Below are 18,877 nucleotides of genomic sequence, written 5' to 3' on the forward strand. Positions count from 1 at the left end.
GCTCTGGATCTGCACCTCCTGATGTATAGGTCCTGCAGGGGGGCGAGTGTAGTTCCCATGGTGTGTTCTGCCGAACGCACTACTCTCCGCAGAGCCATCCTGTCCTGGGCAGAGCTGTTCCCAAACCAGACTGTGATGTTGCCGGACAGGATGCTCTCTACAGCCCCAGAGTAGAAGCATTTATACATGCAATGCATTGTTTATGCATTAAATATATTATTCATACGTTTAATGCATTGATCGTACATTTAATGTATCATTCATACATTTAAAATATCGTTCACACATTTAAAGCATTGTACATACATTGTACATTTAATGCATTATTCACACTGAATGGATTATCAACATACTTATTATAATACATAACGGATTGTTCATATATTTGTACACTTAGTGTATTGCTCATAAATTAATGTATTTATTTATATTTAATGTATATTATCAGTGCATTGTTCATACATTTAATGTGCATCCTTGTGCAAGGTCCGTGATCAAAGGTGCAGGGCGGCAGAAGGAGCGGGTGCAGCGCTGGGTGCTTTAGGGTGCAGGGTCGGGTGCTGTAGGGTGCAGGGGGAGTGAGTGCAGGGGGAGCGGGTCCAGAGGGTGCAGCGTGCAGGGGGAGCGGGAGCAGGGGGAGTGGGTGCAGGGGGAGCGGGGGTGCAGGGGGAGTGGGTACAGAGGGTGCAGGGGGAGTGGGTACAGAGGGTGCAGGGGGAGTGGGTGCAGGGGGAGTGGGTACAGAGGGTGCAGGGGGAGTGGGTACAGAGGCTGCAGGGGGAGTGGGTACAGAGGGTGCAGGGGGAGTGGCTGCAGGGGGAGTGGGTACAGAGGGTGCAGGGGGAGTGGCTGCAGGGGGAGTGGGTACAGAGGGTGCAGGGGGAGTGGCTGCAGGGGGAGTGGGTACAGAGGGTGCAGGGTGCAGGGGGAGTGGGTGCAGGGGGAGTGGGTACAGAGGGTGCAGGGGGAGTGGGTGCAGGGGGAGTGGGTACAGAGGGTGCAGGGGGAGTGGGTGCAGGGGGAGTGGGTGCAGGGGGCGAGGGTGTAGGGGGAGCGGGTGCAGGGTGCAGGGGGAGTGGGTGCAGGGGGAGTGGGTGCAGGGTGCAGGGGGAGCGGGTGCAGGGGGAGTGGGTGCAGGGGGAGTGGGTGCAGGGGGAGTGGGTGCAGGGGGCGAGGGAGTAGGGGGAACGGGTGCAGGGGGAGTGGGTGTAGGGGGAGCGGGTGCAGGGTGCAGGGGGAGTGGGTGCAGGGGGAGTGGGTACAGGGTACAGGGTGCAGGGGGAGTGGGTGCAGGGGGAGTGGGTGCAGGGGGAGTGGGTGCAGGGGGAGTGGGTGCAGAGGGAGTGGGTGCAAGTGGAGAGGGTGCAGGGGGAGTGGGTGCAGGGTGTAGGGGGAGCAGGGGGAGAGGGTGCAGGGTGCAGGGGGAGTGGGTGCAGGGGGAGTGGGTACAGAGTGTGCAGGGGAGCGGGTGCAGGGGGAGAGGGTGCAGGGGGAGTGGGTGCAGGGGGAGTGGGTACAGAGTGTGCAGGGGAGCGGGTGCAGGGGGAGAGGGTGCAGGGTGCAGGGGGAGTGGGTGCAGGGGGAGTGGGTACAGAGTGTGCAGGGGAGCGGGTGCAGGGGGAGTGGGTACAGAGGGTGCAGGGGGAGCGGGTGCTGGGGGAGTGGGTACAGAGGGTGCGCAGGGGGAGTGGGTGCAGGGGGAGCGGGTAGAGGGCGCAGGGGGAGTGGGTACAGAGGGTGCGCAGGGGGAGTGGGTGCAGGGGGAGCGGGGCCGCCGCGGACTCGCGCTCGCTGTCGCCGCACGGACGCGCAGGCGCAGCGGCGCAGGAAATGGCGCGGGCGCCATATTTGGAGTCAGCGCGCAGTTTGTGGAGCGGCGGCGACGGCGACGGCGGAGCAGCAACAGCGGGGACACGGAGACGGAGACAGAGACAGAGACAGAGACAGGCCGGGCCGGAGCACCAGCACCAGCGATAGGGGAGAGGGAAGAGAGCGGAGAGTGAGTGCCGCAGGGCAGGGGAGAGAGAGAGAGAGAGAGAGGGGGCCGCCTCGCTCAGCCTCAGGGACCGGACGGGACGGGACGGGACCCCGAGCCCCGGGCAGCGATGAACCCGCAGGGCCGGGCCCCCGCCAGCGGGGACATCATGAGGAAGAACCCGCAGCTGGACTTCGAGCTGATCCAGCGGGTGGGCAGCGGCACCTACGGGGACGTCTACAAGGTGGGTCCGGGTCTGGGTCATTGTGATTGTGTTTGTTTGTTTGTTTGTTTGTTTGTGAGTGAGTGTGAGAGTTGCTCAGGGTCTCGGTCATTGTGAGTGTGTTTGTTTGTTTGTGAGTGTGGGTGAGTGAGTGTATGTGTGAGTGTGTGTGAGTGTGTGTGAGTGTGTGAGAGTGTGTGAGTGTGTGAGTGTTGCTCAGGGTCTCGGTCATTGTGAGTGTGGGTGAGTGTGAGTGTGTGTGAGAGTTGCTCAGGGTCTCTGTCATTGTGTGAGTGAGTGTGTTACTCAGCCTCGGTCATTGTGTGAGTGTGGGTGTGTGAGTGTATGTGAGAGTTGCTCAGGGTCTCTGTCATTGTGTGAGTGAGTGTGTTACTCAGCCTCAGGGTCTCGGTCATTGTGTGTGTGTGAGTGGGTGAGTGAGTGTATGTGTGTGTGTTGCTCAGCCTCAGGGTCTCGGTCATTGTATGTGTGAGAGAGTTGCTCAGGGTCTCGGTCATTGTGAGTCTGAGTTGCTCAGGGTCTCTGTCATTGTGTGAGTGTGTGAGTGAGTGTGTTGCTCAGCCTCAGGGTCTCGGTCATTGTGTGTGTATGAGAGTTGCTCAGGGTCTGGGTCATTGTGAATATGTGTGTGTGAGAGTTGCTCAGGGTCTCGGTCATTGTGTGTGGAGGAAGGAACTAACTATAGATGTTGGTTTACACCGAAGACAAACACAAAGTGCTGGAGTAACTCAGCGGGACAGGCAGCATCTCTGGAGAAGAAGGAATGGGCGACCGGTCGAGACCCATTCCTTCTCTCTGGAGATGTTGGCTGTCCTGCTGAGTTACTTCAGCTTTTTGTGTCTGTCTTCAGTGTGTGTGTGTCCGAGAGTTACTCAGGGTCTGGGTCACTGTGTGTGAGGATCACTCTGGGTCGGTGAGAGTCGAGGTGTGTGTGTGAGTGAGAGAGACTGGATCCACTTCAGTGTGTGTGTGTGTGTGTTGTCACCCTGAGTCTGGCTCTAGGTCGCTGAGGGTCTGGGTCAAGGTGTGTGTCACTCTGGGTCAGTGAATGTTGGGAGGGGGTGGTGTGTGTCAGTGAGAGTCTAGGTGCGTGTATCAGTGAGAGTCTAGGTGTGTGTGTGTGTCAGAGAGTGTAGGTCTGTGTGTTGTTCTGGGTCATGGAGGCTGGGGGAGGATTGTGTGAGCGTGTGTATTCACTCAGTGTTGCTGTGGGTTTGAGTCCAGGGTGGGTGGTGTGAGTGTATGTGTAGTTCAGGGTCTGGCTGGATCATGATCAGGGTCTGGTTCATAATGGGGGGGGGGGGGGGGAGGGAAGGGGGGAGAGAAAGGGGAAAATGTCTGTTCTGGACTATGTTGAGGAGGGAGGGGGATGGGAGACGGTATCTGCCTCGTCGCCTTTCTCGGGGCAATGGAGATATCATCATAATCTACATCACCTCTGCCTGTCATGCCCCATTGTACCATCCACATTGCACTGTGTGCTGGCACAGTCATGAATGTCCAGTTCTTCAGGATTTATTCAAAGAAACCAACAATTCTTTTGTGTGGGAATGAAATGCAGATACTGGTTTAAACCAGAGATAGACACAAAAAAGCTGGAGTAACTCGGCGAGTCAGACAGCATCTCTGGAGAAAAGGAATAGGTGACATTTCAGGCTGAGACCCTTCAGACAGCTGGTGCCCTGCACTGAGCGAGCTTACAATGATCCCAGGCCATTGAGTATTGTCAGAAAGTTAATGATACATCTAAAGGCACGTTGTTGTGTGCAAGTGTTTGCATTAGGGCAAGTGATAGCCCTGGGGACGGGGATATGGAATAAAATAATCACTGATACATGCGGAGTAATCGTGGGGATCCTGCAAACCCACTTGTCCTCGTTCTCTCCCCCAGCTGGTTGTAACCAGGATAGGTATTTTGTGTTTTGTTTTGAGTGTGAGGATGTTCCGCTGCTGGTTTTATGGTGCTCTGTGCAGAATATATTGATGGAGAGTGCCGATGTTTTGGCAGAGAACATTTTCAAAGAAAATTGCATTGGACCACTATTTGCTTCTGGAATTGTTTTGTTCTTTTAGCAAATGATTGAAGTAGAAGCTCTGTCTATTGAGGAGAACAATTTTGTCTTGTGCCTGGCCTGCACATCGTTAAAAACTTGGCAGATGATCAGAATTATGTTTTATACTAAATTGTTACTTCTGTGCTAGGGCACAGCTTAACTTTTCCTATTGGTATTGAATTTTGTTCTGTATTTTTGAGGGAGTGTTAGATGTATCTGAAGGCTGAAGTAAGAGTTCACGTGACTTCATTTTGTCGTTATCACTGATGTCTCGCCAGTGTTTATCTCTCTGCACACTGCAAGAAATGCAGTAATTTTCATGTTGTTTGTGGGAGTGTGCTGTATGTAAATTGGATGCTGGGTTTTCGACATTACAGCAGTGACTGGAACTGCAAGTGGACTTACTGATAGTGAAGTATGCTGGAGCCTTTGGAAAGATTACATAAGGATATTTTTCTAAAACTGTCAAAACGTCAACGGAGGTGGAATAACTAGTTTCTAGTTTCATGCAATACAGGTTTAATTACCTAGTCACGTTGTCACAGAATTGGTTGCAAAGATGATATTTCTGTGGTTGGTCTACAAATGATGGCTTGGTTTCAGTAAACAACTGGAGGAAGTTGTGGTCCTGTCTGAGCCTTTCTGTCAGGTGAGATGTCAAGCAGATAGCAAGAGTCAGTTGCGCAAGTGACTGCACAGACTGAACCGGTTTGCTGCTGATGTCACCCAGGATTAGTATGTCGATGCAGAGAGGATTGAGGCCAGTGCAACAATGAGATGATCACCCATTGCTGCAGCTGCTATGGTGATGGTAGGATAGGTAAAGCTAAACCAAGGAAGGCCCCAGCACATTGGTACATGAGGTACAGGTCGAGTCAAGACGAATGTTTGGTTCTCATGTGTACCGACAACAGAACAATGAAATTCTTATGTGTTGCAGTGTAACAGGCACATTACTGGGTAACCGTAATGGTGTAAAGTTCACAGTGCAATCAAAGACACAGTCCATGGAAGGTCATGTTCGATGAGCTCAATGTTGTGCACTGTTCAAGAGCCTGATGTTTGTTGGGAAGAGGCTGCTCCTGAACCTGTTGGTCACAGTTCCTGCGTTCTGGGTTAGGGTTTGGTCAACTGTATAAATGCCACGGGGAGAAGAATGCTTTACCATAACATGCCTCTCTCTGGCTTGGCTTTGAGGAGAGAATCTGACTTGAGACATTGTGACCAATGTGGCTGCAGATTAGAGAGGTGACATGTTTGCATGTTCTGACAGGAATAAGAGGCAGATTGTGGTATACTAGGGTGAAGGGTAGATTTTATCTGTGTGGACCAGTTTACAGTGTTTTTGTTGTTTTTTTTGTGTCTTATGCATTGACAATTGGCATCAGTCTCCACAGGAGAATATAATACGTTTTTGTTCAAATCACTTGCCATGCAAGTGTTATCCTTGGGCAGAAAGTAGTATAAGAAAATAACTGCAGATGCTGGTACAAATCGAAGGTATTTATTCACAAAATGCTGGAGTAACTCAGCAGGTCAGGCAGCATCTCGGGAGAGAAGGAATGGGTGACGTTTTGGGTCGAGACCCTTCTTCAGGGCAGATGTCTGTCCAGTGTTTTTCCAGTCTAAAATGCAGAGGACTGATTATTTGGGTAGCATTTTAGCAGAAGTAACCCAGTAGTTGTCATGGCTAGTTTTATTAGTGAACGGTAATTGTTACTATTTAATAAACTTTCAATACTTTGGTTTTGGTACTCCTTGCTCAAAATGTAGATATAATTAAATTAATATGTATGTAGAAAATGAGATTTTTAACTCGCCACAGTTTTTAATTACTTAATGGCTCAATAATAGTATTTTAATTTTACAAGTTGTGGTTACCCAATGTGTGATCGTGATCTTTTTCTGATGCATTAACAATTTACCAGTGTAATTGGAGCAGGAGGTATTTTTTCACCTGTTTTTAAACACAGTACCCTGTTGAAAAACTATTTTACATTGGTGTGAACCCTGAACTCATCCATTATCCCCAAACCTCTCCCATACAACTTTCTGCCCTGGTTTGCTGTAAGCACGATATGTATGTTGACTTCTCCCTGTAAGAGTGTTCACCTGCCCTTTGTGAGACGTGAGACTGGATAGTTGGCCAGCCTCATTGTAAGGTGTGGTCTAGCTGGCAACTGTCCTGCTTTTCCTGATTCTTCACCACACCTAGCAGTACACTCATTCTGAACCTCCAGATGTTTAGAGATACAGCGCGGAAACAGGTCCTTCGGCCTGCCGAGCCCGAGCCCGTGCCGACCAGCGATCTCCGCACACTAACACTATCCTACACACACTAGGGACAATTTACAATTATACCAAGCCAATTAGCCGACAAAGACTCCGTCTTTGGAGTGTGGGAGGCAACCGGAGAAACCCCACACAGGTCGCAGGGAGAACATGCAAACTCCATACAGACAGCACCTGTCGTCAGGAACGAACTAGAGTCTCTGGCGCTGTAAGTCAGCCACTCTACTGCTGCGCCACCGTGTTGCCCCTGTTCTGTAATATTAAGGGGGAATGGCATTTTGCTCTGTTTTTTTGTTCATTTACCCACATGCCTCTGATGTAGCCTGATGTTTATAGCACTTCTATCATTGGCCTTGAGAAGGTGGCAGTGAGCTACTCCCACGGAGCTATAATATAAGAAAATAACTGCAGATACTGGTACAAATCGAAGGTATTTATTCACAAAATGCTGGAGTAACTCAGCAGGTCAGGCAGCATCTCAGGAGAAAGACTCCCACAGAGCTGGCCTTTTTGTACACAGTGAGCACCAACGCTGCTATTTGCAGGTGGTGACAGGCATGAATGCTTAAAGTAAATGGTGGAGTATTTGGATCAATGAAGTGATGAGGAGGTTAGTCAAGTGATTTTGCTGGAACCCAAATCAGGCACTGCATTGGTGAGGATGTACACTTTGACTGTAACCTGACCGAACTGAGGTTTGTTTGACAGCAGTGTGAGTGGGCCATAATTGGACAGATTGGATTTTGCTTGACCTTTGTGAGCTGGGCACTTGCCTCTGTTATTACTGCACCTGAGATATAATTCTGTCTGCCAGCAGGCATCAGAACTGCTGGGCATTGACGGCTCTCATCTTCAAGGGGAAAATGAGCACTTCAGGTACTTAGACACAAAATGCTGGAGTAACTCAGCGGGTCAGGCAGCATCTCGGGAGAGAAGGAGTGGGTGACGTTTTGGGTCGAGACCCTTCAGACCTTCCTCCTCACTTCAGGCACTTGGTTTTTTGGACGATAGTCAGGCTCCTGTGTGAAGAGGGGAGAAGTGAACTATTCCTTTGTTTAGATGACCTCTTATTCCCTAACACCTGGTATATTTCAGCCCATCCACTGCTGAAACGGTCTTTCGTCTCCTCTTGACGATCTCTCTGCAAACGCCTGCCTTGAAGCTTTCATTCCTACCATTCCTTTCATCAATTACCCCTGAGCTTCTTGTTCCATTTGTTCTCTTTAATAATGTCCCATTTTTGATTTAAGATTATTCCATGACCTTGCACTTTCTTGCTCCTGAGACCCATGGATTTTTCCTTTCCTCCAATCTCTGATTTTTCTCGTCTCCGTCATTGATGGTATGCTTTCAGCTGTTTAGACTGTCAGCTTTGAAATTGTAATGTTCTACTTCAAAGCAGTCACGGGTCATCTTTCCTCATACCTTCTGTAGTTTAGCCAAATTACATTTAAAAACAAGTTCTGCAAAGCACTTTGGGAAACTTGCTACGGTCTAGAAATGCAAAATGTCAGTAATTTAAATCGTTTAACTTGCACCTCTATTATACAGCCCTTATTTTTCATTTTGCATCGAGTTTAATGCTAACTGCAGTATGGCGAAAAGGAACAAGGTGGTTAGATATTATGATTTTTGTGTTCTATTTTTGTGGTGTTTGTCAGAGACCATGCAGAGATGTGTGGGGACAAATCTGTTGTATAGACCATTGATTGTGGTAAAGGAAATGATTTTTTTCCTTTGTAAAATACATTGCAAGATAAAACAAATTGCTTCTGAACCAGTGCCTCCTGTTGCTTATTCCTTTGTCAAAATTGTGTGTTCAGCTGCATTTGTTTACATTACTGAAAACCCAGTGGGCAATGACCAATGATTTGAGTTAATTATTTTGAGCAAATAAGCCAGGTTTCAAAGTGCAAAACCCGTGGACTTATCAAGACTCTCGCTCATTTTAACAGAAGATCTTGCATGATAAACAATGCCATGTTTAGACAAGAGAACCAGTATTGGGAATCAATATGGTTGGTGACTGCTTGGCATTGTTTCGCTTTCTACATTTTCCATACACTGTTTTTGTCTCTACCACCCTAACCCAGTCTGCTGGGCAATGGTGCAACAACCTCTTTTAAATCAAGTCCTTCAAAATAGTTACACGGGGCAAGTAAGGAGTCATTGACAACTTTGTACTGCTCTACCTCACGAAAATAAGCTGTAACATGGAACTATATGCCGGGGCTGAAGGGTATAAAGATTTTTGATATTGTTAAATTGAACGAGGGACAGCTGCAGATTCTGGAAATTAAAAGTAAACTTGCTGCAAGACATTTTATTAATCTTCAATTTTGAATATCAAGGATATGAATGCTGTACTAATACTTGCCAAGAACAAATTATACTTGTGCTGTTATATTTCTTTTTTTTTTGGAAGAGGGAATTTTATTACGTCCCTGATTTAGGACTGCCTGTTTTATTGACGAAGTGAACCAGAATACTGGTTCTCTTGTCTAAATATGGCATTGTTTATCATGCAAGATCTTCTGTTAAAATGAGCGAGAGTCTTGATAGGGCGAAGAATGAGAGATTGCACTTAAAATGTCTTCTTTAGAAGAGGATTACAATTTGCCAAAAACATGCCATTTCACCACCTTACAAAAATAACCTGAAGACACCAAGACTTTACAGATGCACTATAGAAAGCTTGGAGACGCTGAATTTCCTTAATCTTCTAAGGAACTAAGGTGTGCTTTCCAGTAGGAATAATTTCATTCTATTTGTTCTTTCTTTTGGTATGTTGCCAAATCTTCGGTGCACTCCCTCCAAGTCCAATCACGTGTACTTTTTTCTCGGGCCAAGATTAACAACAGCAATTACCCTTGTCCATGACCCGCAGACAAACACCAGGCCATCATGTCTTGGATTGTTACTCACCTCGTCACCTCTGGCCATCTCCCCTTCACTGCCCCCAGCCTGCACTGCCCACTTCCAATTCCTCCCCGAGTCCACAAACAGGACTGTGCTGGTGAACCCATTGTTTCTGCCTGCTCCTGCCCCACAAGAGCTCATCTCCAGAAACCTTGATTCCATCTTATCCCCCACTTGTCCAGCCCCTTCCATTTCTTCTGCCCCCCCCCCCCCCCCCCGTGCCCATCTAGACTTGCACTCATTTTCCCCCTCCCCCTCCACTGACATTCCTCCCTCTGGCTTCACATTTCGCAGAAGATAGACACAGAATGCTGGAGTAACTCAGCGGGTCAGGCAGCATCTCTGGAGAGAAGGAATGGGTGATGTTTCAGGTCGAGACCCTTCTTCAGACTCTGCTGCCTGTCGCGCTGCGTTACTCCAACATTTTATGTCTATCTTGTAAACCAGCAGCTGCAGTTCCTTCCTTCACATTTCACAACTCTCCTACCCTTATCTCACACCTCTAGTCTTTTCATCTCTGGCCTTTGTCCAACCATCTGCCTATCAAAAACTCTTGTTTCTGTTTGTACTCTATCCTGTGTGTCAACAAATGCCCAATCCATGGGCGCAACGGTGGCGCAGTGGTAGAGTTGCTGCCTTACAGCGAATGCAGCGCCGGAGACCCGGGTTCCATCCCGACTACGGGCGCCGTCTGTACGGAATTTGTACGTTCACCGTGACCTCCGGGGGTTTTCTCTGAGATCTTCCGTTTCCTCCCACACTCCAAAGACGTACAGGTTTGTAGGTTAATTGGCTTGGTAAATGTAAAAATCGTCCCCAGTGGGGATAGGATAGTGTGTTAATGTGCGGGGATCGCTGGTCGGCGTGGATCCGGTGGGCCGTAAAGGGCCTGTTTCTGCGTTGTATCTCTAAACTAAACTAAAGCTGGAAACTTATTGAGGACGCGGATCCGGCAAAGAATAAAGTACAGTCTTTCCAGGTGAGACAGAGGTTCACCTGCACCTCCTCCAACCTCATCTATTGCATCCGCTGCTCCAGATGTCAACTTATTTACATCGGCGAAACCGAACGCAGGCTCGGCGATCGCTTCGCTCAACACCTGCGCTCGGTCCGCGTTAACCAATCTGATCTCCTGGTGGCCGAGCACTTCAACTCCCCCTCCCAGTCTGACCTTTCTGTCATGGGCCTTCTCCAGTGCCATAGTGAGGCCCATCGGAATTTGGAGGAACAGCACCTCATATTTCGTCTGGGCAGCTTGCAGCCCAGTGGTATGAACATCGACTTCTCCAACTTTAGATAGTTCCTCTGTCCCTCTCTTCTCCTCCCCCTTCCCAGATCTCCCTCTATCTTCCTGTCTCCACCTATATCCTTCCTTTGTCCCGCCCCCCTGACATCAGTCTGAAGAAGGGTCTCGACCCGAAACGTCACCATTCCTTCTCTCCTGAGATGCTGCCTGACCTGCTGAGTTACTCCAGCATTTTGTGAATAAATACCTTTGTGTATGTACAGAGCTCCTCTCAGTGTGTCGGATTGGATCTCATCTTCTTTGGGTCAACTATTAATCCATCTTGTGGGTAATGTGATGGCCATTAGCACAGACCAATGTGACCGTAACTAGATTATCTGTTTGTAGTAATGTTGATTTGAGGAATAAATAACAGCCAGGGTCACTTTGCCCTTGCTGATCATGACATGAGAGAGCTTCACCGTCGAGAACACAAGTGGCCTCAATAGATCATTGGAACATCACTAATGTTTTGCCTGGTTTCAGATACAAACAGTGGTTCCAATGTTGATGCCATGGGGAAAATACTGCAGTCGCTGGCAACCTGAAATAAAAGTGGAACATGTAGCTCACACCTCTGGAGTGTGGAATAGAGTTAATGTCGGTGCTATTGCATGTCCATCTAAGCTGAAGGAGGTTGCCACATTCTGGAACATTGAACACCTTATTCTGGCAGTGAATTTTATCTTTCGTAAATGCATGTACACATCAAAGCATTTTTTTTCATGAATACCCTTTCTCCCCCCCCCCCCCCCCCCCAATTAAAGGACAAATTTGTCAGATACACATTTTGTAAACTACTTTTAAATTTGCATCGCTCTTTGTTTCTTTATAAGTTGGCTACTCTTAAGTTACAACAAACTGTACAAATGAAAGCAATTTCAGAATACGTGACACACGTCTGACTTGATGACAGCATTGTTTCAGAATTATGAAGTGAGATATTTTTCCCTTTTTTAAAAGGCCATCTTCTTGTTTTCTTTTTCAGGCAAGAAATTTGCAGACTGGAGAGTTGGCTGCAGTTAAAATTATCAAGTTGGAACCAGGTAATTATAAATTTGACAAACATGAATACGATTCAAACATAATTGTTTATCCTTTTTGTACTCTTGGGGGAGGGGGGGAAATGGACACAATGTTGAGTCACTCAGTGGGTCAGGCACATTTCTGGAGATCATGGAGAGGTGACTTTTCTGGTCAGGACCCTTCTTTAGACTGGCTAGTGGGGGAGGGGGTGATGAAAGTTGGAAAGGAGAAGGGGCAGGACAAAGAACAAGAGTCTCGACACGAAATGTCACCTATTCCTTTTCTCCAGAGATGCTAGCTGACCTGAGCTACTCCAGTTTTTGTGTCTATCAGGGGGAAGGACAAAGCCTGGCGAGTTGAAGGTGGACAGAGGTGTACAGGTAGATACAGGTGAAGGTTTTTTAAATTGTCAGATGTAACTCCAATAACATGCCAGGATTTGTCCTGCCCTTTTTCCTTTCCAGCTTTCCCCCTCATTCCACCACAATTGATGAGGAGAATAACTGCAGATGCTGGTACAAATCGAAGGTATCACAAAATGCTGGAGTAACTCAGCAGGTCCCAGGCACCATCTAGGAGAGAAGGAATGGGTGACGTTTCGGGTCGAGACCCTTGAAGGGTCATTCCCATTCCCTCTCTCTTAGATGCTGCCTGACCTGTTGAGTTACTCCAGCATTTTGTGATAACCACAATTGATGAAGTTGATTGTACACATGGTCCTGCAAACAACATCTGTAACTGGATAGACGCAAAAAGCTGGAGTCACTCAGCGGGACAGGCAGCATCTCTGGAGAAAAGGAATAGGTGACGTTTCGGGTCGAGACTGTGAAGAACGGTCTCGACCCGAAACATCACCTATTCCTTTTCTTCAGAGATGCTGCCTGTCCTGCTGAGTTACTCCAGCTTTTTGTGCCTGTCTTTGGTTTAAACCAGCATCTGCAGTTCCTTCTTACACATCTGTAACTGGGTACTAGGTAAATAGTAAGACAAATGAAAGATTAAGTTGTTTGCTGCTTTCACCCCCCCCCTTATAATTCTCACTTTACCCTGAATCTTGTGCACCTCCCCTTTGGTCTTCTGAAGAATCAGCTATACCGATTTCAATATTAAAAAAATTCTCACGTTGACTTAAATACAAATGGTTCATGTAGATGGTGAAAATAAGTGATTGCAGAATTGCAACGGACGATGCCGGCCACTTCCAGTTACTCACTCAATCTGAATTTGCGTCTTTGCAAATTAATCAAAAACTTTGATTTTTAAAAAATTTAGAAGAATAAACAAAACCAGGAGTTTTCTGTCTTTAGTTTTAAGCAGCATGTTAAAATGCTGACTTCTTGATTGATGTAACAATATATGGCAGCAGTCATATATGAAAGGGAAGGTTTGCTTAGTTCAACAAAAGGCAGCAAGTCGTTAAATATTAACATCTGCAGTTCTTCAGAGATTTGCACTGCTGGTTGAGTGGAGAATTGCTCGGAGAAAGATGCAGCTGCTTATTGTTACTGCATTGTCTTCAAGACATTTGGACTGTCACATTTTGAGTTTGATTTACCTTATCTCAAAGAATACTCCACATTAATGGATTTCAAGGGATAAATATTTCATGCAGGCCTGTTCAGCTTTATTATGATCAAAATGAGGTCGGCTCTTTGAACTGGGAAGTCATAAATAGCATGTCTGAATCTGCGTTTCAAGAATGCCAAGTGAAGAGAGGTTCCATTCATTTAACAGTTCAAGAAACCTCAACAATCAGGATGTAAAATAAAAGCATGCATGTTGTCAGTATGTAGTGGCAAAGGGAAATTTATTTTCAATATTTATTGAAATTTGTAATTTTCTTCTATTGTACTCACTTCAGAATAGTTTATTGTCGTATACAAGTTGAATTTATTATCACAAGTACAGTGGGGTATGGGTATAATGAGAATCTTGCAGACAATATGGACGCTGCCTGAACCGCTGAGCTACTCCAGCATTTTGTGTCTACCTTCGATTGAAACCAGCATCTGCAGTTCTTCCCTACACATATGGAGAAACATGTGAATTAGACAAGTTTTGCATGGCAGTGAAATGGAAAATAATGCAAAAGAAGAACAAGACGTTAGTGCAAACCACAATTAGAAGACGAGTCCATGGAATGATTCACCAGGATGTAATGAGAATCCATGTCTGTGTGAAGCTCACCTCTGGGTAAACTCTGTGCATGGTGATGATAGATACAACAAATACAGCCATGAATGTCAAGCAGCAGAATGATGCATAGGTTGTAGTTCAGTCCGAAGTTGTAAAAAATAACATTGCGGTAATGGAATGTGTAGGAAGGAACTGCAGGTGCTGGTTTACACCGAAGAGAGACACAGTGCTGGAGTAACGCGGAGGGACAGGCAGCATCTCTGGAGAGAAGGAATGGGTGACGTTTCAGGTCGAGACCCCCCTTCAGATTGAGAGCAAGGGGAGAGGGAGATATGGAAGGGTAAGGTGTGAAAACAGCAGATCAAAGCAGACGACGATCAAGGAAAATGTAGAATGGTTCATTGTTAGCTGAGGGGAAGGTGACAACGAGGCAGACAATCAGTAAAATTTACTCAGGAGGACAGTAGAACTAGTCGGAGAACCTCCCCTACCCTAGTTAATCAAGAGACTCCTCGTGGGCATGCTGAAACATCTCGGATGCCTGAGAAAATAGCTATACTAATGCACTTAGTCATTGCAGCCAGGGTTAAAAATGAATGTTGCTATTTTATACCAAACAAGTTGAGTTTATTTGTTTTTATTTCAAAATATACTTTATTCGAGAAATAAATATATACAAAACATGTTCCTCACAAAACTCCATCTGACATTCTCGGAGGCTCTACATACACATTCAAAAATGTACATTCAATACACCAATTACACAAAAGTACCCCCCACCGTGGCCCACTGACGTGGAATCCCTTCCCTTATTTTGAGGGGGGTCTCCACCACACCCTGCCCCCTCATGTCCAGCAGCGGAAGGACCCTAGACTGTGGTCCTCCCCCTCAGAGCCTTGGCGTTGGCTGCCCCGAGCTTCGTTGCAAGTTGAGTTTATTGTCACATGAAGGTAGACACAAAATGCTGGAGTAACTTAGCGGGTCAGGCAGCATCTCGGGAGAGAAGGAATGGGTGATGTATCGGGTCGAGACCCTTCTTCAGACTGAAGAAGGGTCTCGACCTGAAACGTCACCCATTCCTTCTCTCCTAAGATGCTGCCTGACTCGCTGAGTTACTCCAGTATTTTGTGTCTACCTTCAATTTGAACCAGCATCTGCAGTTATTGTCACATGCACAAGTACAGTGATGAACAGATGTAATAAACCTTGCTTGCAGCATCACTGGCACATAGACTCGAGCAACACAATTCTGCAAGATGGTGAAAAGACTGCTTTAAAAAAAACCAAGACATTCGTGCATGCCATAATTTAAAATAAAGCCAGTCCATGGCTGTGCACGAGGTAGTCATAGACATAGACATAGACAGTAGGTGCAGGAGTAGGCCATTCGGACCTTCGAGCCTGCACCGCCATTCAATATGATCATGGCTGATCATCCAACTCAGTATCCTGTACCTGCCTTCTCTCCATACCCCCTGATCCCTTTAGCCACAAGGGCCACATCTAACTCCCTCTTAAATATAGCCAATGAACTGGCCTCAACTACCTTCTGTGGCAGAGAATTCCACAGATTCACCACTCTGTGTGTGAAAAAAACCTTTCTCATCTCGGTCCTAAAAGACTTCCCCCTTATCCTTAAACTGCGACCCCTTGTTCTGGACTTCCTCAACATCGGGAACAATCTTCCTGCATCTAACCTGTCCAACCCCTTAAGAATTTTGTAAGTTTCTATAAGATCCCCACCTGAATCTTCTAAATTCCAGCGAGTATAAGCCGAATCTATCCAGTCTTTCTTCATATGAAAATCCTGCCATCCCAGGAATCAATCTGGTGAACCTTCTCTGTACTCCCTGACTACTGAGGTAGTCAGTAGTGTTCTGTTGTCAAGGTAGTGTGACGATTGTGTGGTTTGGATCAACTTTAGCTTAGTTTTTTATTGTCGCGTGTACCGAGATATTGTCGCGTGTACCTAAATCTGGAGGTAAGGACCTGAATGTATAGTATTATGAACGCATAAAATCTTTTACCCAGGGTAGAGGAATCGAGAAATGGAGATCATAGGTTTAAGGTGAAACATGGAAACATAGAAAGTAGGTGCAGGATGAGGCCATTTGGCTCTTCGAGCCAGCACCGCCATTCATTGTGATCATGGCTGATCATCCACAATCAGAAACCCGTGCCTGCCTTCTCCCCATACCCCTTGATTCCTCTAGCCCCTAGAGCTCTATCTAACTCTCTTTTAAATTCATCCAGTAAATTGGCCTCCACTGCCTTATGTGGCAGAGAATTCCACAAACTCACAACTCTCTGGGTGAAAAAGGTTTTTTTCTCACCTCAAATTTAAATGACCTCCCCTTTATTCTTAGACTGTGCCCTCTTGTTCTGGACTCCCCCAACATTAGGAACATTTTTCATGCATCTAGCTTGTCCAGTCCTTTTATAATTTTATATGTTTCTATAAGAAACGTATAAAATAAGTGAGAGGGGAAAGATTTAATAGGGACCTGAGGGGCAATTTCTTTTCTGAGGGTGGTGGGTATATGGAATGAGGTGCCTGTGGTGGAAGTTGAGGCAGGTACAATGATACTTAACATACATTTGGATAGGTACATGGATTGGAAAGGTTTATGAGCCAAATGCAGGCAAATGGAAATAGTTTAGATGGAACACCGTGGTCAGCACGGACGCGTTGGGTCGAAGGGCCGGTGTCCGTGCTGCATGATTCTATGACTAAATGCTGATATTGCTTTTGGATTAATGAATATAGGCATCCAAGTAAACAAACAAACTGCATAAGTGATTTAGACAATTAATGTGTTGTGAGTCAAATATCTGTTGCCATTACAGGAAACATGTTCCCAATGTTGGTGGAGTCCAGAACAAGGGGCCACAGTTTAAGGATAAGGGGTAGGCCATTTAGAACTGAGACGAGGAAAAACGTTTTCAGTCAGAGAGTTGTGAATCTGTGGAATTCTCTGCCTCAGAAGGCAGTGGAGGCCAATTCTCTGAATGCATTCAAGAGAGAGCTAGATAGAGCTCTTAAGGATAGCGGAGTCAGGGGGTATGGGGAGAAGGCAGGAATGGGGTACTGATTGAGAATGATCAGCCATGATCACATTGAATGGTGGTGCTGGCTCGAAGGGCTGAATGGCCTCCTCCTGCATCTATTGTCTATTGTCTATTACCATTAAATCTTCAGAAATTGATTGACAAGTACTCATTTCAAATATTCAAAATACTATAAAGTTGTGCCATCGCAGTGAAATATCTTTTTCATTGGGATTTCAAATTGCACTTCAATCTGAACGAAAGAAGCTGTGGAGGTGTGTGGGCCAGTTTAGTTTAGAGATACAGCGCGGAAACAGGCCCTTCGGCCCACCGGGTCCGCGCCGACCAGCGATCCCTGCATATTAACACTATCCTACACACATGAGGAACAATTTTTACATTTACCAAGCCAATTAACCTACATACCTGTATGTCATTGGAGTGTGGGAGGAAACCGAAGATCTCGGAGAAAACCCACGGGGAGAACGTACAAACTCCGTACAGGCAGCGCCCGTAGTCGGGATCGAACCCAGGTCTCCAGTACTGCAGTCGCTATAAGGTGGCAACTCTACCGCTGTGCCACTATTTGACTGGGGGAAGATTGGGAAGTGCATTTTGTGCGACAAATGAACTGTACATGCTATTAAGGCACAAAGATCTAACAGGAACCGTAGCCCAAACATAGATTACAAGAGAAGTGGAAAAGCTGGCATTTATTTGTCTTTGTGAAATCTGGTTATCGGCTTCCAAAACTCAATAGCCATGTTACGGAAATGGGCCCTTTGACCCAACTTGTCCATGTTGACCAAGCTGGTCCCGTTTGCCTGCACCTGCCCCCATCCTTCAATCTTCCATGTTTTGACTATAACTGTGCCAGGTTGTTGATCAGCTTGTCTGTGGGACAGCTTGCCTTATTGAGACACCTGTCTCCAGGTATTTGTGTGAAGGGCTTTGCAAGGTTGACTGAACTGGGGACGATTGCGCTGCATCCATATCAAGTGCACAGATCTATGCTAGGTGTTCTGTCTGATTTGGTCTTTGTCTGTTTGAATATGGCAACAATGGTACAACTCGGGAGTTGGGTAGTCCTTTTCAGAGCATATTTGAGTGACAACCATTTGGAAAGAGGGCCTTAAGCATGATTGAAAATAATGTTGGGCTTTGTATCCACAAAGTGCTTTGGATTTAACATTTACCTAGTTGAAGGGATAATTGGAGTAAGTCCAGCCATTTATCCCTTGACCCCACAACTGTGTGTTTTAAGATGCTCTTTTGTAAAAGCAATTAGAACTCCCCAAAATACTACTGTGAACAATCGAATGATATCATCAGAAGCAAAATTGAAATTTTTGGTGAGGCCTGAGAGGAACTGTTGGGTGCAAGAAGCCAAATCGTGGACAGTCGAGGTTTGAATTTATTTTTAATTTTTTAATTTTTATTGTTTAGTAGGTCCATGTATCGTAATCACATTGTTGTGAAATTTAAACATTTTGCACAATTCAAACACATTCAGACTGTACATAATAGGCGATGTTTATCACAAATTCCATTTTTTTAAACTTAACTTAACAGATGCCTGCCTGGTGGGTGCTTTTATGCTTCACCTTTCTCCTTTTCTCTTTCCTCAATCATTTGATTTTTCTGTTTCATTAAACATTTCCTGGCACTAGCATAAGCCCCAAGATCACCATATCTTGACTGGTAGCCTTTTGCTGCCTCCTTGAATTGCCCCAGCTCTTTAGCACAGTTCTGGAGGTGGCTGTCACCTTCCCTTTGTTGACAGACCCTCAGACGCTCCTGAAGAATTTTAATAATCCCCTGATCAACCTTGTAATCCCGTCTCCACTGCATCTCTGCTTTATAATAGCAAAGGTAGTCACCCACTGGTGGTAGTAATA

The 18,877-nt window shown here is 46.3% G+C and overlaps 1 protein-coding gene across 1 annotated transcript in view; it reads left to right on the forward strand.

Moving 5' to 3' along the window:
- The first annotated feature begins 1,803 nt into the window (after window positions 1–1,803).
- map4k5 (mitogen-activated protein kinase kinase kinase kinase 5) overlaps window positions 1,804–18,877 on the forward strand; it is a 126,584-nt gene continuing 109,510 nt past the window's right edge. The window contains exons 1-2 of the mRNA XM_078406074.1: window positions 1,804–2,219; window positions 11,758–11,815. Of these exons, the coding sequence (XP_078262200.1) occupies window positions 2,106–2,219; window positions 11,758–11,815 (172 nt within the window). The 5' untranslated portion in view covers window positions 1,804–2,105. The remainder of the gene's footprint in view (window positions 2,220–11,757; window positions 11,816–18,877) is intronic.

Source organism: Rhinoraja longicauda, chromosome 10 (genome assembly GCF_053455715.1).
Source record: "Rhinoraja longicauda isolate Sanriku21f chromosome 10, sRhiLon1.1, whole genome shotgun sequence".
Classification (NCBI taxonomy): Eukaryota; Metazoa; Chordata; class Chondrichthyes; order Rajiformes; family Arhynchobatidae; genus Rhinoraja; species Rhinoraja longicauda.